This window comes from Hyperoodon ampullatus (assembly GCF_949752795.1).
Source record: "Hyperoodon ampullatus genome assembly, chromosome: X".
In the NCBI taxonomy this organism is placed as follows: Eukaryota; Metazoa; Chordata; class Mammalia; order Artiodactyla; family Ziphiidae; genus Hyperoodon; species Hyperoodon ampullatus.
Genome location: NC_136913.1, coordinates 22,197,318 through 22,222,050, shown reverse-complemented (window position 1 = coordinate 22,222,050; position 24,733 = coordinate 22,197,318). Strand labels below are relative to the sequence as shown.

Here is a 24,733-nt window from a genome sequence, read left to right as displayed (position 1 = left end):
ATTTTAGATTTTTCTTCTTTTCTAATATATATATTCAATGCTTTAAATCTCCTAAACACTTTTCATTGCATCCCACAAATTTTGGTAAGTTGTGTTTTCATTTTAATTTAGTTCAAAATAGTAAAAAATATTTCTTGATTTATTCTTTGACCCATGTGTTATTTAGAAGTGTGCTGTATAATCTCCAATTATTTTGGGATTTTCCAGCTATTTTTCTGTTGCTGATTCCTAGTTTAACTCCACTGAGACCAGACATTGTGTGATTTCTATTCTTTTAAATTTGTTATGGTGTGTTTAATGGCCCAGAATGTGATCTATCTTGGTGAATGCTCCATGTGAACTTCAGAAGGATGTGTATTCTGCTGTGGTTGGATGAAGTCTGTAGATGTCGATTATATACAATTGATTGCTAGTGCTGTTGTGTGCACACCCACACACACCCACACACACATACAATTAAATATATTGTTGCTGTTATTATTTTGAATATACTGTTATCTGTTAGATCAATTAAGAATAAGAAAAATAAAAGTTTTGTTTTATCTTCAGTTATTCTCTAATGTTCTTCCTTTTTAAAACGTATATCTGAATATCTGACCTATGTAATTTTCCTTCTTTCTGAAGAACTTTTGAAAACATTTCTTGCAAGGTGGGTCTACTAGAAAAAATTCCCTCAATTTTTGTTTGTCTGAGAAAGTCTTTATTTCTCCTTCCCTTTTAAAGGATGATTTTGTAGGCTATAGAATTGTAGGTTGGTGGGGTTTTTCTCTCAACACTATAAATATTACACTTCACTCCGTTTTTATTTATTTATTTAGTTTCACCAGGTCTTAGTTGTGGCTTGTGGGCTCCTTAGTTGTGGCTTGCTGGCTCCTTAGTTGCAGCAGGCTGGCTCCTTAGTTGCAGCAGGCAGCCTCCTTAGTTGCACCTCATGGGCTTCTTAGTTGTGGCACACGAACTCTTAGTTGCACCATGTGAACTCTTAGTTGTGGCATGCATGTGGGATCTAACTCTCTGACCAGGGATCAAACCTGGGCCCCCTGCATTTCAAGCATGGAGTCTTATCTACTGTGCTCTCACTCACAGGAGTCCCTGACTCACTTTTAAAAAATTTTTAATTTTATCCTGGACTATAGTTTTTTTGTTTTTTCTTTTTTTTTCGTTTTTGTGATGTTGAGCATCTTTTCATGTGCCTGTTAGCCATCTGTATGCCTTCGTGGGAAAACTTTTTCTTGTTTTTTTAATTTTATTTTTTTAAACAGCATGTTATTAGTCATCAATTTTATACACATCAGCGTATACACGTCAATCCCAATCGCCCAATTCATCACACCACCACCACCACCTCCCCACGGCTTTCTCCCCTTGTTGTCCATACGTTTGTTTTCTACATCTTTATCTCAATTTCTGCCCTGTAAACTGGTTCATCTGTACAGTTCTCCTAGGTTCCACATATATGCGTTAATATACGATGTTTGTTTTTCTCTTTGTGACTTACTTCACTCTGTATGACAGTCTCTAGATCCATCCACATCTCAACAATTGACCCAATTTCATTCCTTTCTATGGCTGAGTAATATTCCATTGTATATATGTACCACATCTTCTTTATCCATTCGTCTGTCGATGGGCATTAGGTTGCTTCCATGACCTGGCTATTGTAAATAGTGCTGCAATGAACATTGGGATGCATGTGTCTTTTTGAATTATGGTTTTCTCTGGGTACATGCCCAGTAGTGGGATTGCTGTATCATATGGTAATTGTATTTTTAGTTTTTTAAGGAACCTCCATACTGTTCTCCATAGTGGCTGTATCAATGTACATTCCCACCAACAGTGCAGGAGAGTTCCCTTTTCTCCACACCCTCTCCAGCATTTGTTGTTTGTAGATTTTCTGATGATGCCCATTCTAACTAGTGTGAGGTGATACCTCACTGTAGTTTTGATTTGCATTTCTCTAATAATTAGTGATGTTGAGTAGCTTTTCATGTGCTTCTTGGCCATCTGTATGTCTTCTTTGGAGAAATGTCTATTTAGGTCTTCTGCCCATTTTTCAGTTGGGTTGTTGGTTTTTTTAATATTGAGCTGCATGAGCTGTTTATATATTTTGGAGATTAATCCTTTGTCCATTCATTCATTTGCAAATATTTTCTCCCATTCTGAGGGTTGTCTTTTCATCTTATTTATGGTTTCCTTTGCTGTGCAAAAGCTTGTAAGTTTCATTAGGTCCCATTTGTTTCTTTTTGTTTTTATTTCCATTACTCTAGGAAGTGGATCAAAAAAGATCTTGCTGTGATTTCTGTCAAAGAGTGTTCTTCCTATGTTTTCCTCTAAGAGTTTTATACTGTCCAGTCTTACATTTAGGTCTCTAATCCATTTGGAGTTCATTTTTCTGTATGGTGTGAGGGAGTGTTCTAATTTCATTCTTTTACATGCAGCTCTCCAGTTTTCCCAGCACCACTTATTGAAGAGATTGTCTTTTCTCCATTGTATATCCTTGCCTCCTTGGTCATAGACTAGTTGACCATAGGTGCGTGGGTTTATCTCTGGGCTTTCTATCTTGTTCCATTGATCTATGTTTCTGTTTTTGTGCCAGTACCATATTGTCTTGATTACTGTAGCTTTGTAGTATAGTCCAAAGTCAGGGAGTCTGATTCCTCCAGCCCCGTTTTTTCCCCTCAAGACTGCTTTGTCAATTCGGGGTCTTTTGTGTCTCCATACAAATTTTAAGATTTTTTGTTCTAGTTCTGTAAAAAATGCCATTGGTAATTTCATACGGATTGCATTGAATCTGTAGATTGCCTTGGGTAGTACAGTCATTTTCACAATATTGATTCTTCCAATCCAAGAACATGGTATATCTCTCCATCTGTTGGTATCATCTTTAATTTCTTTCATCAGTGTCTTATAGTTTTCTGCATACAGGTCTTTTGTCTCCCTAGGTAGGTTTATTCCTAGGTATTTTATTCTTTTAGTTGCAATGGTAAATGGGAGTGTTTCCTTAATTTCTCTTTCAGATTTTTCATCATTAGTGTATAGGAATGCAAGAGATTTCTGTGCATTAATTTTGTATCCTGCTACTTTACCAACTTCATTGATTACCTCTAGTAGTTTTCTGGTGGCATCTTTAGGATTCTCTATGTATAGTATCATGTCATCTGCAAACAGTGACAGTTTTACTTCCTCTTTTCCAATTTGTATTCCTTTTATTTCTTTTTCTTCTCTGATTGCCATGGCTAGGACTTCCAAAACTATGTTGAATAATAGTGGTGAGAGTGGACATCCTTGTCTTGTTCCTCATCTTAGAAAAATGCTTTCAGTTTTTCACCATTGAGAAGGATGTTTGCTGTGGGTTTGTCATATATGGCCTTTATTATGTTGAGGTATGTTACCTGTATGCCCACTTTCTGGAGAGCTTTTATCATAAATGGGTGTTGAATTTTGTCAAAAGCTTTTTCTGCATCTATTGAAATGATCATATGGTTTTTATTCTTCAGTTTGTTAATATGGTGTATCACATTGATTGATTTGCACATGTTGAAGAATCCTTGCATCCCTGGATAAATCCCACTTGATCATGGTGTATGATCCTTTTAATGTGTTGTTGGATTCTGTTTGCTAGTATTCTGGTGAGGATTTTTTTTTTTTTTTTTGGCGGTACACGGGCCTCTCACTGTTGTGGCCTCTCCCGTTGCGGAGCACAGGCTCCGGACACGCAGGCTCAGCTGCCATGGCTCATGGGCCCAGCCGCTCTGCAGCATGTGGGATCTTCCTGGACCGAGGCACGAACCCGTGTCCCCTGCATCGGCAGGCGGACTCTCAACCACTGCACCACCAGGGAAGCCCTCTGGTGAGGATTTTTTCATCTATATCCATGAGCAATATTGGTCTGTAATTTTCTTTTTCTGTAGTATCTTTGTCTGGTTTTGGTGTCAGGATGATGGTGGCCTCATAGAATGAGTTTGGGAGTGTTCCTTCCTTTGCAATTTTTGGAAGAGTTTGAGAAGGATGGGTGTTAGTTCTTCTCTAAATGTTTGATAGAATTCACCTGTGAAGCCATATGGTCCTGGACTTTTGTTTGTTGGAAGTATTTAATCACAGTTTCAATTTCATTACTTGTGATTGGTCTGTTCATTTTTACTATTTCTTCCTGGTTCAGTCTTGGAAGGTTATACCTTTCTAAGAATTTGTCCATTTCTTCCAGGTTGTCCATTGTATTGGCATAGAGTTGCTTGTAGTAGTCTCTTAGGATGCTTTGCATTTCTGCGGTGTCTGTTGTAACTTCTCCTTTTTCATTTCTAATTCTGTTGATTTGAGTCTTCTCCCTTTTTTTCTTCATAAGTCTGGCTAATGGTTTATTAATTTTGTTTATCTTCTCAAAGAACCAGCTTTTAGTTTTATTGATCTTTGCTATTGTTATTTTGTTTCTATTTCATTTATTTCTGCTCTGATCTCTATGATTTCTTTCCTTCTGCTAACTTTGGGTTTTGTTTGTTCTTCTTTCTCTAGTTCCTTTAGGTATAAAGTTAGATTGTTTATTTGAGATTTTTCATGTTTCTTAAGGTAGGCTTGTATAGCTGTAAACTTCCCTTTTAGAACTGCTTTTGCTGCATCCCATACGTTTTGGATTGTCATGTTTTCATCGTCATTTGTCTCTAGGTATTTTTTGATTTCCTCTTTGATTTCTTCAGTGATCTATTGGTTTTTTAGTAATGTATTGTTTAGCCTCCATGTGTTTGTGTTTTTTACGTTTTTTTCCCTGTAATTCATTTCTAATCTCATGGTGTTGTGGTCAGAAAAGATGCTTGATATGGTTTCAGTTTTCTTAAATTTACTGAGGCTTGATTTGTGACCCAAGATGTGATCTATCCTGGAGAATGTTCTGTGCGCACTTGAGAAGAAAGTGTAATGTGCTGTTTTTGGATGGAATGTCCTATAAATATCAGTTAAATCTATCTGGTCTATTGTGTCATTTAAAGCTTCTGTTTCCTTATTTATTTTCATTTTGGATGATCTGCCCATTGGTGTAAGTGAGGTGTTAAAATCCCCCACTATTATTGTGTTACTGTCTATTTCCTCTTTTATAGCTGTTAGCAGTTGCCTTATGTATTGAGGTCCTCCTATGTCGGATGCATATATATTTATAATTATTATATCTTCTTCTTGGATTGATCTCTTGCTCATTATGTAGTGTCTTTCTTTATCTCTTGTAATAGTCTTTATTTTAAAGTCTATTTTATCTGATATGAGTATTGATACTCCAGCTTTCTTTTGATCTCCATTTGCTTGGAATACCTTTTTCCATCCCCTCACTTTCAGTCTGTATGTGTCCCTAGGTCTGAAGTGGGTCTCTTGTAGACAGCATATATATGGGTCTTGTTTTTGTATCCATTCAGCAAGCCTGTGTCTTTTGGTTGGAGCATTTAATCCATTCACGTTTAAGGTAATTATCAATATGTACGTTCCTATGACCATTTTCTTAATTGTTTTGGGTTGGTTTTTTGTTTTTTTTTTTTTTTGCGGTATGCGGGCCTCTCACCGCTGCGGCCTCTCCCATCATGGAGCACAGGCTCCGGATGCGCAGGCTCAGTGGCCATGGCTCACGGGCCCAGCCGCTCCGCGGCACGTGGGATCCTCCCGGACCGGGGCACGAACCCACGTCCCCTGCGTTGGCAGGCGGGCTCTCAACCACTGCACCACCAGGGAAGCCCTTGGGTTGGTTTTTGTAGGGCCTTTTCTTCTCTTGTGTTTCCCACTTAGAGAAGTTCCTTTAGCATTTGTTGTAGAGCTGGTTTGGTGGTGCTGAATTCTCTTAGCTTTTGCTTGTCTCTAAAGCTTTTGATTTCTCCATCGAATCTGAATGAGATCCTTGCCGGGTAGAGTAATCTTGGTTGTAGGTTCTTCCCTTTCATCACTTTAAGTATATTATGCCACTCCCTTCTGGCTTGTTGCGTTTCTGCTGAGAAATCGGCTGTTAATCTTATGGGAGTTCCCTTGTCTGTTATTTGTCATTTTTCCCTTGCTGCTTTCAATAATTTTTCTTTGTCTTTAATTTTTGCCAGTTTGATTACCATGTGTCTTGGTGTGTTTCTCCTTGGGTTTATCCTGTATGGGACTCGCTGCACTTTCTGGACTTGGGTGGCTACTTCCTTTCCCATGTTAGGGAAGTTTTCGACTATAATCTCTTCAGATATTTTCTCTGGTCCTTTCTCTCTCTCTTCTCCTTCTGGTACCCCTATAATGCGAATGTTGTTGCATTTAATGTTGTCCCAGAGGTCTCTTAGGCTGTCTTCATTTCTTTTCATTCTTTTTTCTTTATTCTGTTCTGCAGCAGTGAATTCCACCATTTTGTCTTCCAGGTCGCTTATCTGTTCTTCTGCCTCAGTTATTCTGCTATTGATTCCTTCTAGTGTAGTTTTCATTTCAGTTATTGTATTGTTCATGTCTGTTTGTTTGTTCTTTAATTCTTCTAGGTCTTTGTTAAACATTTCTTGCATCTTCTCGATCTTTGCCTCCATTCTTTTTCCGAGGTCCTGGATCATCTTCACTATCATTATTCTGAATTCTTTTTCTGGAAGGTTGCCTATCTCCACTTCATTTAGTTGTTTTTCTGGGGTTTTATCTTGTTCCTTCATGTGGTACATAGCCTTTTGACTTCTCATCTTGTGTGTCTTTCTGTGAATGTGGTTTTTGTTCCACAGGCTGCAGGATTATAATTCTTCTTCCTTCTGCTGTCTGCCCTCTGGTAGATCTATATTGGAGTATAGTTGATTAACAGTGTTGTGTTAGTTTCAAGTGTACAACAAAATGATTCAGTTATACATATAGATGTATCTATTCTTTTTCAAATATTTTTCCCATTTAGGTTGTTACAGAATATTGGGCAGAGTTCCATGTGCTGTATAGCAGGTCCTTGTTGGTTTTTTAATTTTAAATATAGCAGTGTGTACATATCAATATGAAAGTCCCAATCTATCCCTCCCCGCAACCGTTTCCCCCAGTAACCATAAGTTCCTTCTCTAAGTCTGTGAGTCTGTTTCTGTTTTGTAAATAAGTTCATTTGTATCATTTTTTTAAGATTCCACATATAGGCTGTATCATATGATATTTGTCTTTCTTTGTCTGACTTACTTCACTTAGTATGATAATCCCCAAGTCCATCCATGTTGCTGCAAATGGCATTATTTCACTGTTTTTGATGGCTGAGTAATATTCCATTATATACATGTACCACATTTTCTTTATCCATTCATCTGTCAGTGGACATTTAGATTGCTTCTGCAATGAACATTGGGGTACATGTATTCTTTCAAGCTGTGTTTTTCTCTAGATATATGCCCAGGAGTGGGATTGCTGGACCATACGGTAACTCTGTTTTTAGTTTCTTAAGGAACCTCCATACTGTTCTCCATAGTGACTCTACCAATTTACATTCCCACCAACAGTGTAGGAGGGTTCCCTTTTCTCCATGTCCTCTCCAGCAATTTACATTCCCACCAACAGTGTAGGAGGGTTCCCTTTTCTCCATGTCCTCTCCAGCATTTGTTATTTGTAGACTTTTTAGTGATGGCCATTCTCACTGGTGTGAGGTACTATGTCATTGTAGTTTTAATGTGCATTTCTCTAATAATTAGTGACGTTGAGCATCTTTTCATGTGCCTCTTGGCCATCTGTATGTCTTATTTGGAGAGATGTCTTTTTACATCTTCTGCCCATTTTTTGATTGAGTTGTTTGGGTTTTTTTTGATATTGACCCACATAAACTGTTTGTAAATTTTGGAGACCAATCCCTTGTTGGTCACATTGTTTGCAAATATTTTCTCCCATTCTGTGCGTTGTCTCTTCATTTTGTTTATGGTTTCCTTTGCTGTGCAAAAGCTTTTTAGTATAATTAGGTCCCATTTTAAAAATAATTAATTTATTATTTATGTTTGGGTGCGTTGGGTCTTTATTGCTGCATGCGGGCTTTCTCTAGTTACGGCAAGCAGGGACTACTCTTCGTTGTGGTGCATGGGCTTCTCATTGCAGTGGCTTCTCTTGTTGCAGAGCATGGGCTCTAGAGTGCAGGCTCAGTAGTTGTGGCACACGGGCTTAGTTGCTCTGCAGCATGTGGGATCTTCCTGGACCAGGGATGGAACATGTGTCCCTTGCATTGGCAGGTGGATTCTTAACCACTGTGTCACCAGAGAAGTCCAAGGCCCCATTTGTTTATTTTTGTTTTTATTTCCATTACTCTAGGAGATGGATTGAAAAAGATATTGCTGCGATTTATGTCAAAGAGTGATCTGCCTATGTTTTCCTCTCAGAGTTTTATAGTATCCAGCCATACATTTAGGTCTTTAATCCATGAGTTTATTTCTGTGTATGGTGTAGGGAGTGTCCTAATTTCATTCTTTTACATGTAGCTGTCCAGTTTTCCCCGGGCCATTTATTGAAGAGACTGTCTTTCCTTCATTGTATAGTCTTGCCTTCTTTGTTGTAGATTAATTGACCATAGGTGCGTGGCTTTATTTCTGGGCTTTCTGTCCTGTTCCATCGATCTATATTTCTGTTTTTGTGCTAGTACCATACTGTTTTGGTGACTGTAGCTTTGTAGTATAGTCTGAAGTCAGGGAGCCTGATTCCTCCAGCTCCATTTTTCTTTCTCAAGATTGCTTTGGCTATTCAGGGTCTTTTGTGTCTCTGTACAAATTTTAAGATTTTTTTTTGTTCTAGTTCTGTGAAAAATGCCATTGGTAATTTTTTTAAAGGCTACTGGATGACTTTATTTTTTTTTAAAAAATGTATTAATTTGGCTGTGCTGGGTCTTAGTTTCAGCATGTGGCATCTTCTTTGTGGCATGTTGGATCTTTTTAAGTTGCAGCATGCAGGATCTTTTAGTTGCAGCATATGGGATCTTAGTTGCAGCATGCGGGATCTAATTCCCTGACCAGGGATCGAATCCAGGCTCCCTGCATTGAGAGCATGCAGTCTTAACCACTGGACCACCAGGGAAGTCCTGCCATTGGTAATTTGATAGGGATTGCGTTAAATCTGTAGATTGCCTTGGGTAGTATAGTCACTTTGACAATATTGATTCTTCTAATCCAAGAACATCTGATCTTTTGTTGTCAGTGTGTAGAAATGCAACAGATTTCTGTGTATTAATTTTGTATCCTGCAACTTTATTGAATTCATTGATGAGCTCTAGTAGTTTTCTGGTAGCGTCTTTAGGATCTTCTATGTATAGTATCATGTCATCTGCAAACAGTGACATTTTTACTTCTTCTTTTCCAATTTGCATTCCTTGTATTTCTTTTTCTTCTCTGATTGCCGTGGCTAGGACTTTCAAAACTATGTTGAATAAAACTGGTGAGAGTGTACATCCTTGTCTTGTTTCTGATCTTAAAGGAAATGCTTTCAGTTTTTCACTGTTGAGTATGATGTTAGTTGTAGGTTTGTCATATATGGCCTTTATTATGTTGAGGTATGTTCCCTGTATGCCCACTTTCTGGAGAGTTTTTATCATAAATGGGTGTTGAATTTTGTCAGAAGCTCTTTCTGCATCTATTGAGATGATTATATGGTTTTTATTCTTCAATTTGTTGATGTGGTGTGCCACATTGATTGATTTGAGCATATTGAAGAATCCTTGCATCCCTGGGATAAATCCCACTTGATCATGGTGTATGATCATTTTAATGTATTGCTGGATTTGGATTGCTAGTATTTTGTTGACGATTTTTGCATCTGTGTTCATCAGTGATATTGGCCTATAATTTTTTTTGTGGTATCTTTGTCTGGTTTTGATATCAGGGTGATGGTGGCCTCATAGAATGAGCTTGGGAGTATTCCTTCCTCTGCTATTTTTTGGAATAGTTTTAGAAGGATAGGTGTTAACTTGTCTCTAAATGTTTGATAGAATTCACCTGTGAAGCCATCTGGTCCTGGACTTTTGTTTGTTGGGAGTTTTTTAATCATAGTTTAAATTTAGTACTTGTGATTGGTCTGTTTATATTTTCTGTTTCTTCCTGGTTCAGTCTTGGGAGATTGTACCTTTCTAAGAATTTGTCCATTTCTTCCAGTTTGTCCATTTTATTAATGTATAGTAGCTTGTAGTAGTCTCTTGTGATCCTTTGTATTTCTGTGGTGTCCGTTGTAACTTCTCCTTTTTCACTTCTAATTTTATTGATTTGAGCCCTCTCCTTTTTTCTTGATGAGTCTGGCTAAAGGTTTATAAATTTTGTTTATCTTTTCAAAGAGCCATCTTTTAATTTCATCAACCTTTTTTATTGTTTTCTTCATTTCTATTTCATTTATTTCTGCTCTGATATTTATGGTTTCATTGTTTCTGGTAACTTTGTGTTTTGTTTGTTCTTTCTCTAGTTGCTTTAGGTGTAAGGTTAGGTTGTTTATTTGTGATTTTTCTTGTTTCCTGTGATAAGATTGTATAGCTATAAACTTCCCTCTTAGGACTGCTTTTGCTGCATCCCATAGGTTTTGGATCGTCGTGTTTCATTGTTATTTGTTTCTAGGTATTTTTTTATTTCCTCTTTGATTTCTTCAGTGATCTCTTGGTTATTTAGTAGCGTATTGTTTAGCCTCCATGTGTTTGTATTTTTTACAGTTTTTTTTCTTGTAGTTGATTTCTAATCTCATTGCATTGTAGTCAGAAAAGATGCTTGATATGATTTCAGTATTCTTAATTTTGCCAAGTTCGCCTTGTGGCCCAACATGTGATTAATCCTGGAGAATGTTCCATGTGCACTTGAGAAGAACGTGTATTCTGTTGCTTTTGCATAGAATGCTCTATAAATAGCAATTAAGTCTATCTGGTCTGATTTGTCATTTAAGGCCTGTGTTTCCTTATTGATTTTCTCCCTGGATGATCTGTCCATTGATAAAAGTGGGATGCTAAAGTCCCCCACTATTATTGTGTTACTGTTGATTTCTTCTTTTATGGCTGTTAGTATTTGCCTTATATATTGAGGTGCTCCTATGTTGGGTGCATATATATTTACGATTGTTAAATCTTCTTCTTGGATTAATCCCTTGATGATTATGTAGTGTCTTTCTTTGTCTCTTGTAACAGTCTTTAAAGTCTATTTTGTCTGAGATGAGTATTGCTACTCCAGCTTCCTTCTGATTTCCATTTGTATGGAATACCTTTTTCCATCCTCTCAGTTTCAGTCTGTATGTGTCCCTAGATCTGAAGTGGGTCTCTTGTATACAGTATGTATACAGGTCTTGTTTTTTGTATCCATTTAGCCATCTGTGTCTTTTGGTTAGAGCATTTAAGCTGTTTATGTTTAAGATAATTATTGTTATATATGTTCTTATTACCATTTTGTTAACTGTTTTGGATTTGTTTTTGTAGGTCTTTTTTCTTCCCTTCCTGTTTTGTTCCCTCCTCTTGTGATTTGATGACTAACTTTAGTGTTGTGTTTAGATTCCTTTTTCTTCTTTGTATGTGTATCTATTGTAGATTTTCAGTTTGCAGTTACCATGAGGTTTGGATATAGTAGCAGTCTATACATAAGCAAGATTGTTGTTGTTTTTTTAAATTTTTGTTTATTTATTTATTTACTTTTGGCTGCATTGGGTCTTTGTTGCTGCGTGCGGGCTTTCTCTAGTTGTGGCGAGCAGGGGCTACTCTTCGTTGCAGTGTGCAGGCTTCTCATTGCGGTGGCTTCTCTTGTTGCAGAGCATTGGTTCTAGGCATTCAGGCTTCAGTAGCTGTGGCACGCGGGCTCTAGGGTGCAGGCTCAGTAGTTGTGGTGCACGGGCTTAGTTGCTCCATGGCATGTGGAATCTTCCCGGACCAGGGCTTGAACCATGTCCCCTGCATTGGCAGACGGATTCTTAACCACTGCGCCACCAGGGAAGCCCAACAAGATCGTTTGAATTTGCTGGTCTTTTAATGTCAAATGCATTTCCAATATCCTGCATTTGTGCTCTCCTCTTCTCACAGTTGCTGGTTTTGATATTATATTTGTTCATAAATGATTTCCTACCTTTACTGTATGTTTGCCTTTACCAGTGAGCTTTTCCATTTGTAATTTTCTTGTTTTTAGTTGTGGCCTTTTCTTCTTAGAGAAATTCCTTTAGCGTTTGTTGCAAAGCTGGTCTGGTGATGTTGAATTCTGTTAGGTTTTGCTTGTCTGTAAAGCTTTTGATTTCTCCATCGAATCTGAATGAGAGCCTTGCTGGGTAGGGTATTCTCGGTTGTAAGTTCTTCCCTTTCATCACTTTAAATATATTGTGCTGCTCCCTTCTGGCCTGCAGAGTTTCTGCTGAGAAATCAGCTGATAACCTTATGGGAGTTCCCTTGTATGTTATTTGTTGCTTTTCCCCACTTCACTCACTGCTTGTTTGCCTTGTTTCTGTGGGGGTGTCCAATGTAATTTTTATCCTCGCTCCTCTATAGGTAAGGTGTATTTTTGTTTTTTGGGGTTTTTTTTGGCCACGTGGCACATGGGAGCCTAGTTCCCCGGCCAGGGATCAAACCCGTGCCCCCGGCAGTGGTAGCGCAGACACCTAACCAGTGGACAGCCAGGGAATTCCTGTTTTTGTTTTGTTTTTTTTAAACCTCTGGCTTCTTTTGAATGATTGAGAAGAAATTGTAGATGGATATTTTTGTGGATGAATATATTACTGCTAGAATGAGACAGGGTTTAAGATTGATTTTATTCCTCTTTTTCTTTGTTACAGATGTAAGTGCTAAAATATTTTGTTCACAGAAATATTTAGATGGAAATGGAAGAAGTTTGTTATAGTGATACCACTCAATCTTTGAACTCATAAGTTATTTGCCAGATATCACAAAAATAATTTATTATTGTCATCAAAATAATTTTAATGGTCTATCAAGTGATAATTTGTTAAGATCCTCTTTCAAATTTGTTGTTAGGTAGTGGATTAGGAATGATGTGACCTGGAAAAAGATTTGCTTCCAAGCTATTAGAATAATTTGCTTTTTCCCTTTCTAGGCAGTATAACACAAAGGCTTTATCAAGACTTATCAAATGACTCTTTGTGGTACGCGGGCCTCTCACTGTTGTGGCCTCTCCCGTTGCGGAGCACAGGCTCCGGACGTGCAGGCTCAGCGGCCGTGGCTCACGGTCCCAGCCGCTCCGCGGCTCGTGGGATCTTCCCGGACCGGGGCACGAGCCTGCGTCCCCTGCATCGGCAGGCAGACTCTCAACCACTGCGCCACCAGGGAAGCCCTCAAATGACTCTTTTTTTTTTTTTTTTTTTTTTGTGGTACGCGGGCCTCTCACTGTTGTGGCCTCTCCCGTTGCGGAGCACAGGCTCCGGATGCACAGGCTCAGCAGCCATGGCTCACGGGCCCAGCCGCTCCGCGGTATATGGGATCCTCCCAGACCGGGGCACGAACCCGTATCCCCTGCATCGGCAGGCGGACTCTCAACCACTGCGCCACCAGGGAGGCCCTCAAATGACTCTTAATTATAACCCTTACACTGTTACTTAAAAACAACCTATTCAACCAGATATACTCAGAAAGGGTTGAGGAAATAGAAATATTGGTAATTTCATTACACCATTGCCAATCCAATAATTTTTGATAAAATGCATTTATCATTTGCTTAAAAACTTAAAACACACACACACACATACACATACACACACCTTGGGGCTGCAGTTTTAGCAAATTTAGCAAATTTGCAGAAAATACCATCTAACTTAATTGGCAAAACCAGTCCTCATTGTCAAATCTACTAAAACCCTAGAAACTAAGACAAAGTCTTTTCAGTTCAAATGTATTATTTCAAGAAGCTTTATAAAAACCATTGAGAAATGAATTATAGAATCCATTGTATAAAAAAGAATCAGTCAAAAAAAAAGAGTCAAGATTAAAATGATGTAGAGCTAATATAACAAGTTACAAAGAAGATAAAAAGTTACAAAAATAAATCAATATCCTTAATTTATAGTAATACAATATAATTTATACAAAAAATTATATGATATTTATAAGAAAAGGAGTATCTATAAATGGAATAAATATGATGTGAGTTGATACAATAGATATTTAACTTCCTTTTTAAATAATATATATGAAGTCTGAGAAAAAAGCTTGTAAATATTTTATCCATGTGTTTATTCCAATGTACTTTGAAACATTTGACAATTCCAGAAAAATATTCCAGTTGTATTTCTAAGAAGCAGCAGTACCAGCCTATACAGCTTTGAGTTATTGAAGTGATTTTGAAGTGAGTAGCGGAAAAAATGCTTATGCCTTAACTACAAGGGAAAAGGCATTTTTAGGATTCAATGTAAGCATTGAGAAGAGCTGGAAAAATGCTTACCCTTACATGAAAAAGCAGTTTTTATCATTCAGTATTTCTTTCCAATGCTCCTTTTGCTTTGAATTCATGGGCCTTATCCCTCAAGGTCCTTGCATCCTTTGATAATAGTTGGGAGAAGGTAGAGGCAAAGTTGTTTGGTAAAAATTTGCATTATTCCTCACTCTACCATATTTAGTTTCTAGCTTTCAACTTCACCTATAACAGAAACGTATGCAAGAAGGAGAAAGACAGGAAGCTTTTATAGGTTCATAGTGCTTTGAATAGTCATTAAACGAGGTTTCCATTTGGTTTGACCTCAGGATTTAATTCCCTGCCCCTAGCAATGCAGATAGTAAGGTTTGGATGATGCCTTTCTTTTGTGAAGTAGAGTAAGGTTGGTTTTGGACACAGAGGCTTTCTCCGACCCACTAATTTTAGGAAAGGGTACCCTTGGAAGCTGAGGATCTGGAAATCAATTCCTTTAAAACTACCAGTGCTTAGATACCTCTTGAAAAGCCCTTACGTATCCCCAAGGGTATGTGTACCCTAGCTTGAAGAGTCTTTCCTGAGTTTGACAAAACAGCTCAATGGCAGAAAATTCTATAGGGAGGAAATTTAGAGAGTCCTTTAAAATCGGTATTCTGTGTTGTTGGTTGAAAGGCTAGCTCTTAATATTATGTATATAGTTAGCAAATAAAATGGTTACAGTGAGTTGAAAGAACCTGCTATATTAATTGTGGGCCCCCTTGCATCTGCAGGTAGGTTTGTTGTAGGAATTTCCTTGGGTGGAACAAGGGCTTTGCTCATGAAACCACTCTGGCTGGGGCAAGTGCACAGACAGGTACAGTTGAAATACTTAGTATTTGGCAGAAATAATGGATTCAAAGACCAGAAACTGTGATAACTGGAGGTACTACAGTCTACTTCCCAACCTTAGGCAGTAACGGCTACCACAAAGTGCCATGATTTTTGCACTATGATTATAATACCTGCATTTTTTATTTTTAAGCATGTAGTCAGTAATAATTTGAAAATTTTTTATGCAAACTTCTCCTGTGGGCATTATTTCAGTGAATTGAAACTATCCAGTTGTAATGCCCTTTTTTTCTGCATTTTAATTTAAATGCTCATGTCATTTAAAAACAAGACAAGAAATTAAAATTTATTGAATAGATCAGAGATTTTTTTCCTGGAAAATTTTTTTAAGGGTATGAGTCACCACATACTCACTTCTGCCTCACAGGAGGGAAATAAAAAGATAACAACCATAGGAATACTACTCCCACTATAGTAGACATAAATAGTACTCTGTAAATGTGGGCTTATGCTCTATTGTGTCTTAATTGAAATTAAATATTCCTCTAAGACTCCATTTTGCCTGACTGGTGGGAGAGTCAGTCTCGGTCCTTGTTGGGGTCTCTTCACCTCCCCAGAGTCAAACAAGATTCTAAAATGTTTACAGAAACAGGAGAGGGGCTTGCAGTCTCCAGCCCAGCACCGTTTTTGCACTGCCCTTGTCAACTGAGCCCACAGAATTGCTAGGAAGGAGCAAATCCACTGTTTCTGTGGAAGGTGAGGCCCTGGCGGTCTGTGCCCAGGTGAACCCCAGTGTCCTCACCCCTCCTGAGGCCCCCCCGACCTTTGACCTCTTCCTCCTGTGAAGGAATCTTCTGTCTGTCTTCTTCCTTATGGAATTCCCCCAAGTTGGGAAAACAGCAGCCAGAAAGACAGGCTGTCTACCAGCAGCTTGAACTTCACAGCTTCTGCAGGCGAGTTTGTACCGAGAAGCCGGGCATGCGCATGAAGTGGGGACAGGGAAAAGACAGAGCCCAAAACACAAATGAATAAATATCTCCACAAATGGTCTTAGGTCTTGAGCACTATTAATAAGTGGCAAACGTTTCTGAGCATGACTCTCTGCTCACACAGATGATCAAATTTAATTCTCCAAACTTCGCCATGTGCTAAAGACAGACAACTGAGGCTTAAAGAGTTTGAGTGACTTTCCTGGTAATAAGTAGCAGAGCTGGGATTCGAACCAAGTCTGCTGGGCTCAAAATTCATCCCCTATGTTATATTTTCTCTCCCGTGGGGTATTAGTAATAATTCCTTTTGAGCACAGTGAGCTGCCAGTATAGGTTAGCTACAGCGGGAGCTCCCAGACAGCTCAGTGAATTCATCCACGGAACACCATTGCTCAGAGTTCTCCATCGGTTGTCAGGGTGCATTTGCCAAGACTGGGGAACAACAGTGCTGCTTTGGGCACAATTACTGTTTAGCTGAACTGGTCAGCATGTTCAGCTGCTTCTTGAGGTCACTCCTGGGAGATGAAGATAGGACCCCATGTCGGCATACACAGGTTGGTTGTTTTCTTTGTGCTCTGTCAAGAGGCCATTATCTCTGTCATCTCGAAGTTACACCAGATTGCTCAGGTGCAGGTTCAAAAGGAGGGGGGAGGATATGGTTCGGCCTAGTTTTCTGTTGTTTAAAATAGAAAATTGATGGATCTGAAATCCATTTTTGCTTAATACAATTCTTGAGGTACTATTTTAATAAAATCCTTTAGTCTTTTAAAAATGTAAAGTCTTTTAAGAACACTTCAAAAGCCATAGATCAGTTTTTAAATTGTATAGGTTGGCCCATAAATAATTCTTACTTATGGAGCTAAAACCAATGCATTCAGTGAATCAATACATAACATAGTCATTATGGCCCTACTCACCACCACCCACCCACCAAGCTGGGCGTGATGGGTGATTCAAACACAGGCTGGGCTCTTTACTCAAGATGTTCATAATACGCTTTAGGGGCTTTCACATGTTGTATGCCTCAGAATCATCCCTGAAGCTTGTCAAAAATAGAGCTGCCTGGACCCCACTCCAGACCTACTGTCTTAGTCCGTTTGGGCTGCTAGAACAAGATACCACAGACTGGGTAGCTCAAAGCAACAGAAGTCTGTTTCTCATCATTTTGGAGGCTGAGAAGTCTAAGATCAAAGTGCTAACATGGTCTTCTGGTGAGGGCTAGCTTACTGATTCATAGCTGGCACCTTTTCACTGTTTTCTTACATGGTGAGAGGGGCTAGGGAGCTCTCTGGGGCCTGCTTTATAAGGCACTAGTCCCATTTATGAGGGTTCCACCCTTATGACCTAAGTATCTCCCAAAGGCCCACCTCCTAATATCATCATCTTTGGGAGTTAAGATTTCAACATATGAATTTTGGGGGGACACATTTAGACCGTAGCACTCACTGAATCAAAACCTTGAGTGGAGCCTAGGCATCTTTAACAAGCTCCTTAGGTGATTCTAATACTTACCAAGGTTTTTGAGCCTGCCATGTGGTTGATGGTGTTTTGGTAATGTAAGACACTACAATGTTTTCTGTGTTGTATTGTATTCTACATATGTCTATATATCATTACAGGAAGTATGTATAGGAGATATATAGACATACACGTGTATCAAGAGACACAATAGTCATTTGCATGTATGTTGAAATGTACCTGCAGGTAAATATATACCTATTATCTTAAATCCTAGTAAACCTTTATTGAGCATCTGTGTGTATCAAGCATTGTTAATTCATTCAACAAGTAGTTGTTAAGAGCCTATTATGGGCCATCAGAAAATAAAACAGACAAAAGTCCCTGTCCTCAGGGAGCTATATTTTAATAGAGAAACACCAACAATAAACAAATAAGACAATTATATGATGATGAGTGCCATAGCAAGAAGTTAGGAGGGATGGGGCCTGCCAGTGGTGGGGGCGGATCCCAATTTAGAATAAGGTGGTTGGGGAAACCTTGAGGGAGGAAAGGGGGTGAGTGCTATGGATATTTGGAGCACAACTGGTCCAGGTTTGTGGAACAGGAAGTGCAAAGCCCTGACCTCAGTAGGAGTATTCCTGGTGGTTTCAGGAAACAGCAAGGAGGCCAGGGGCTGGGACACAATAGGAGATGCAGTCAGAGAGGCAAGGAATGGGCTGAGGGAGATGTGGATCTTGTAGGGGCCTGTAGGCTTCTGGAGGAGTTCGGCTTTTACTCTGAGGGAGATGGGAAGGGTTCGGATCCTGGGGATGATGTAATCTGACAGGTTTTAATGGGATCATTCTGGCCAATGAGAACAGGCTGCTGGGGGTTGGGGGGAGGCTGGAATCCAGTGACCAGTTAGGGGGCCACTGTAGTAATCCAGGGTAGAGATGGTGAATGGGCTGGGAAGGGAGCAGTGAAGGTGGTGAGAAGAACGTGGCTTCCAGTGTGCTGTGAAGGAGCCAGCAGTTTTGCTGATGGTTTGGATGCAGAGGGTGCGAGGGCTGCAGTTGGAGGGTTTCCGAGGCTGCTGGGTGTAACCGTTGGTTGTACTTACTCTGTGGCCAGGTTTGTTTCTGGATGTGGGTCATGATTTGGTTCCATCAAAATGACTGTGTTTTTGTTTTTATTTTTTTATAAATTTATTTTATTTATTATTTTTGGCTGTGTTGGGTCTTTGTTGCTGTGTGCAGGCTTTCTCTAGTTGTGGCGAGTGGGGGCTACTCTTCATTGTGGTGCACGGGCTTCTCGTTGAGGTGGCTTCTCTTGTGGAGCATGGGCTCTAGGTGCGTGGGCTTCAGTAGATGCAGCACGTGGGCTCAGTAGTTGTGGCTCGCGGGCTCTAGAGTGTAGGCTCAGTAGTCGTGGCACACGGGCTTAGTTGCTCTGTGGCATGTGGGATCTTCCCGGACCAGGGCTCAAACCTGTGTCCCCTGCATTGGCAGGCAGATTCTTAACCACTGTGCCACCAGGGAAGCCCTGTATTTTTGTTTTTAAAACATATCTTGTACACTTAACATTTGTAAGGTTATTGTATGTACATAATACCTTAAAGGAAAAAAACCCTCATCTTCAGGAGTGGTCAGGGTAGTCTGACTGACTGCAGTAAGACCCTGACGGGGATATTGGTAAACAGGGACTGTAGCCACGATGACATCTCTTCCTGACATGTAGAAAAGCTGCTTTTGCTAACAAAAATATATTCTGGATATGATAATGAATAATATTTATTGATCACTTTATTTCAAAGCACTTCTATATAAATCCTCAAAAAATCCTTTCTAAGGCTGATAGTGGAGGATAGTTCCATCTCCATTTGAGGATTCAGAACTCGAGACCTAGAAAAGATGGCATGTGGGAAGGATGAACTCTGCTAGATCAGATCTTTATTTCGTGAACTTCTCCTCTTGATCTTGTGGCCCAATGTGTAGTGACTGGACCTCAATCCAGGGAACAGAAGTGCGTGTGTGTGTGTGTGCACACGTGTGCCTGTGCATGCACGTGAATCACACTTGGGTTACTAAGTACAATGATGTGTTAAAGGAATTGGAACTGATTGTTCAAACGTTCGATAACTCAGGCCTCTTGGTCCTTCTCCTTGCTCTGCCTTCTCTGTCTGTTCATTTGGTCATTTTATTTCTGGATAGTAATGTTCACTGAAGGGTGGGACAGGGAAATAAAAAGATGTGAAAGTCACATTAGGTAGCGTGGAGAATAATTTTAATAAAAGCCACAGTGGAGAATGCAGTTGTAATTAACACTAAAATGAAATTCTCAATTGCCGGTAGATTTCAGCTTGCTTCACTTTCCTGATCCTTCGTTCCCATTAAAAAAAAAAAACAAACCTGAGTTTGATTATGTCACGCACCTAGCAAGGCTGAGTTCTTTGTCTTGCTGAAGGAGCCATGTCTGTATTGGGATGGCTGTGAGCAGGGCCTGGGCCAGCTAACAGCATTTAATGCATTTGTCTGTTTCAGTTTGCAGTGATGACCTCACCCACAAATTCAAAGGTTTCACCGTTATGAACGAAGCGGAGAGATACGAAGCTCTGAGACACTGTCGCTATGTGGATGAAGTCATCAGAGATGCTCCGTGGACACTCACGCCAGAGTTTCTGGAAAAACACAAGGTACTTATTCTTCCACGTTCTCTAAGTAGCAGAATTAGGGAGTCATCTGTTTCTACAGCTTATACCCAGAAAGTCCAAAGACTCTTCTAATTTTGGAAAGAGGTAACTTCAGGCCCTGTCATGTGATGTCACTTGATGCAGCACCTGTCCTGTGCCCACGCCTGGGGACCAACAGCATCCCACTTCCTCAGTGTGGTCTCTGGAGCTAGACCACTCAGATCCATGTGTGGCTTAACTTCTTAACTGTGGGACCTTGAGCAAGATATTGCACTCACTTACCTAAACCAGAAAATGGGTGCTGTTTTGAGGATATGATGAGATCATCTAGTAAAACCCTTGAAACACTGGCTGGCTCAAAGCAAGAGCTCCAAAAATGTCATCATCATTCTCACCATCATTATTATTGATGCTTATAGTTCCACAGGCATCATTTTTCATGGAACAAATGACCACATGTCTTATCCAGAGGGACAGGGGTCAGGCTTTAAGGAAAGAACTGTATATCTCTGATTTTGTGACCCTGAGACTCCTACTGATAGAAGATTTTTATTAGTTGAAAACATGAGAAATCCTTTTGATCTGCATCAAATTATGTGCTTTGTATCTCCCGACCAGCCCCACATTAGGAGCTCTTCTTTCCTTTTATAAGCAGTACAAAAAAATAAGATTAAGCTGTTCTAAGAGTTTTCTATTTTTAAATTCACGATGCAGGAGAGAATAGAGAACACTGATAAATGTGCATGGGTAATAGCAGAGGAGACAATTTCCCAGCAAGAATAAAAAGAAAAAGGAAAAACTACAATATGATTTACTTCCAGCAATCACTAACACATTTTTACTAAGCATCTATTGTATCTTCAACTTGTGTGCAGCATTATGGGGATGCTGATGATGGCTGCCATTTATCGAGTACTTTCCATGTACCCAGCCCTGTGCTAAGTGCTTTGCTCTTACATGAATCACATTCAATCTCATGGCTACCCTGAGACGTTGTTGTTGTCATACACTGGAGACGAGGAACAACTAAGTTTGAGTACAAAGAATAGAATTGATGATAATAACATTTATTGAGTACTTGCTGTGTACCAGTTATTATTTTTAGCACTTTTACATAATTATATTATTTAATCCAGTGATTCTCAAGTGGGGGCAAGTTTGCCCCCAAGGGACATTTAACAGGGCCTGGAAACATTTTTGGCCATCATAACTAAAGGGGTGCTACTGGCATCTAGTGGGTAAAGGACAGGGGTGCTACTAAGCATCCTACAATGCATAGGACAGACTCTCCCCCTCCAACAAAGAATTTTTTTATATATAAATTTATGTACTTATTTATTTATTGGCTGCGTTGGGCCTTCGTTGCTGTGCGTGGGCTTTCTCTAGTTGCAGTGATGGGGGCTACTCTTTGTTGCGGCGCGCGGGCTTCTCATTGCAGTGGCTTCTCGTTGCGGAGCATGGGCTCTAGGCGTGTGGGCTTCAGTAGTTGTGGCGTGCAAGCTCAGTAGTTGTGGCTCTCGGGCTCTAGAGCACAGGCTCAGTAGTTGTGGCACACGGGCTTAGTTGCTCCGTGGCATGTGGGATCTTCCTGGACCAGGGCTCGAACCCTTGTCCCCTGCATTGGCAGGTGGATTCTTTTTTTTTTTTTTTTTTTTTTTTTGTGGTACGCGGGCCTCTCACTGTTGTGGCCTCTCCCGTTGCGGAGCACAGGCTCTGGACGCGCAGGCTCAGCGGCCATGGCTCACTGGCCCAGCCGCTCCGCGGCATGTGGGATCTTCCCAGACCGGGGCACGAACCCGTGTCCCCTGCATCAGCAGGCGGACTCTCAACCACTGCGCCACCAGGGAAGCTCCGGCAGGTGGATTCTTAATCACTGCACCACCAGGGAGGTCCCTCCAACAAAGAATTATCTAGTTCAAAATGTCACTAGTACCAAGGTTGAGAAATCCTGATTTAATCCTTACCACTAAGTTATGAGTTATATAGCTAGTAAGTGGTGGGGCAGGGATCTCCACCCAGCAAAGTTAAAGTGCTACTCTACCTCTCAAGGTGGAGCGAAGCCTTGTTAAAGGGCTTTGAAAGTTAAGCAAGAAGTTTTTACTTGATGGAGGAGGAAACAAGGAACCAGTGAAGATCAGCAGGCCCAAGGATGACAAGAAGAAAATTCTGTTTAAGGAGGTCCCCCCACCATGTGACAGAGGGATGGCTTGGAGAGGAAAGAGCCTGCAGTGAGGAAGGTCAGGTACAAGTTGGTATTAATAATCCAGGTGATGGGGCCCTGGATTTGGCATAAGCAATGGAGAGGAAGTGATGGGTGTATGCACTCATGTACGTACACACGTACCTACACACACACACACACACACACACACACACACACACACACACACACACACACACACACACACACACACACACACACACACACACACACACACACACACACACACACTCTGGAACTTGTGACCTATGTGCTATGGAGAGTGAAGGAAGTAGGAAAAAAAGGCTGATTCCAAGGTGTCTGGAGCCTAAGTAAACTTAAAAAATGGAGGTGCCCTTGGAAGGGGCACCAGTTTTCAGGATGAATTAAAATTCCAGACAGGTTTTTAAAGTGACAGCAAGGGTGGCAAAAGAGAAAAGGGTGACTTTGGGCAAATTTGACAAGTTTTATCATTTCAGCAGCCGTATGACCCAACTGAAATAGTAATACTTGCCCTACCTGCCTCACAAGGTGGTTGTATGAATCAAATGCGAAGAGAGACGTGAATTCATTTCTACAATATAAAATATGACTTAAGTGGGGGAATTCCCTGGTGGTCCAGTGGTTAGGACTCTGTGCTTGCACTGCAGGGGGCACGGGTTCGATCCCTGGTTGGGGAACTAGGATCCTGCATGCCGTGTGGCACGGACAAAAAAATAAATAAAATAAAAGATGACTTAAATGTGAGGATGGGCCTATTGCCGTCAGTGGGACAGGAAATGAGGATTTGGGCTCCTCATAGCAGAGGTGATTAAAATCTGAAGAACGAGTGAATTGTCTGAAGGAGAGATTTTAGAGGCAGAAGAACAGAAGGCCAAAAACACCTACTGTCAGAGGTAAGAGAAGAAAGAGGGACCAGAAAAAGGGAGAAACCAATCTAGTTCCCATCACCTCGTGGAAACAGAGACAGCTGGAAATACCTTTCAGTCAAGGATTCAAGTCTACCTTATAAACTGCTTAATTACAACTGCCTTGTTCTAAAAAAATATGTACTTTCAAATTGCAGACATGCAGCCCCATCCCAGTGGTGATGTCACTCTCCTCTCTCTCCAACAGATTGACTTTGTGGCCCACGATGACATTCCGTACTCCTCTGCTGGCTCTGATGATGTTTACAAGCATATAAAGGAAGCAGGTGAGGGTCGTCCTGTGTTCACCTGTCCCCTGCGGCATAGTAATCAGGGTTAATAAGAGACGTCTGTCCTGGGCCTGCAGCATACACGTACAAGGCACTGGAGTTTCATGTCTCCCAAGTAGCCTCTGCAAGCCTCTGTTGACATGTGCTAAGGCTCAGCTGTGACACAGACACCAGTTAGGTATTTATATAGAAATTAACCTGAGCACCAAAGTACTCGACTTCCGGTTTAAGGCTTGATTTTAGAGTTCATCACAGGACCTAAAATCACAGGACCCTGTTTATTTTTTTTATTGGAGTATAATTGATTTACAGTGTTGTGTTAGTTTCTGGTGTACAGCAAAGTGATTCAGTTTTATATATATATATATATACACACACACACACACACACACATATACACACATATATATATTCCTTTTAATATTCTTTTCCATTATAGATTATTACAAGATATTGAATATTGTTCCCTGTGCTATACAGTAGGACCTTGTTGTTTATCTATTTTATATATAGTAGTGTGTATCTGCTAATCCCAAACTCCTAGTTTATCCCCCTCCCTGGACCCTGTTGTTTAAAGGGCAATCATTTTCCTCATTAACAATGAAATTACTTTATGTTCCCAAGAAAGTTCCTTCCAGAAGAACACAGATAACTGGCTATAATTAATGATCTGGACTCCTTGTCTCCCAAGTCCAGTCCTGCCATATGTCATCCTGTCACATGAAAATAATATCCTCAGGTTCCACATGCAGAGGCCAAAAAAAAAAGAAAGAATGGATAAATATTTGTGGTAGTCAAGTAAAAATTAGTGGTAACTGTCATTCCTTGGCCACCTGTTTCCTCCTGAAACAGTTAACTGATGTCATGGAAGGCAGCCATGGTGCCTGAGCTTTGGAAGTTGTCCCATTTGTCACCAGGCATTTCTGTTCAGGTCAGAGAGTCTGATTGGCCCCAGGGACTTACTGGGGGACCGGAAAGAGGGAGGTTTCCTTCCATTGCGGGCTCCCCGGAATCAATTCCTTCATCAAGTACTCTTCGTACTCCTACGCTGCTCTGGCTGCAGGGAAATCGCTACTGGGGCATCATAGAAGATCTGTGGTTTCTAGCCTCAGC

The 24,733-nt window shown here is 40.3% G+C and overlaps 1 protein-coding gene across 2 annotated transcripts in view; it reads left to right on the top strand.

The window, feature by feature from the left end:
• Positions 1 to 24,733, top strand: part of PCYT1B (phosphate cytidylyltransferase 1B, choline) — a gene marked incomplete at both ends in the record, with an annotated part of 159,362 nt that overhangs the window by 79,652 nt on the left and 54,977 nt on the right. For both annotated transcript variants that reach the window (XM_079728284.1, XM_079728283.1), the window contains 2 exons: positions 20,074 to 20,225; positions 23,539 to 23,617. In XM_079728284.1, coding sequence (XP_079584410.1) covers positions 20,074 to 20,225; positions 23,539 to 23,617 — 231 coding nt within the window. The remainder of the gene's footprint in view (positions 1 to 20,073; positions 20,226 to 23,538; positions 23,618 to 24,733) is intronic.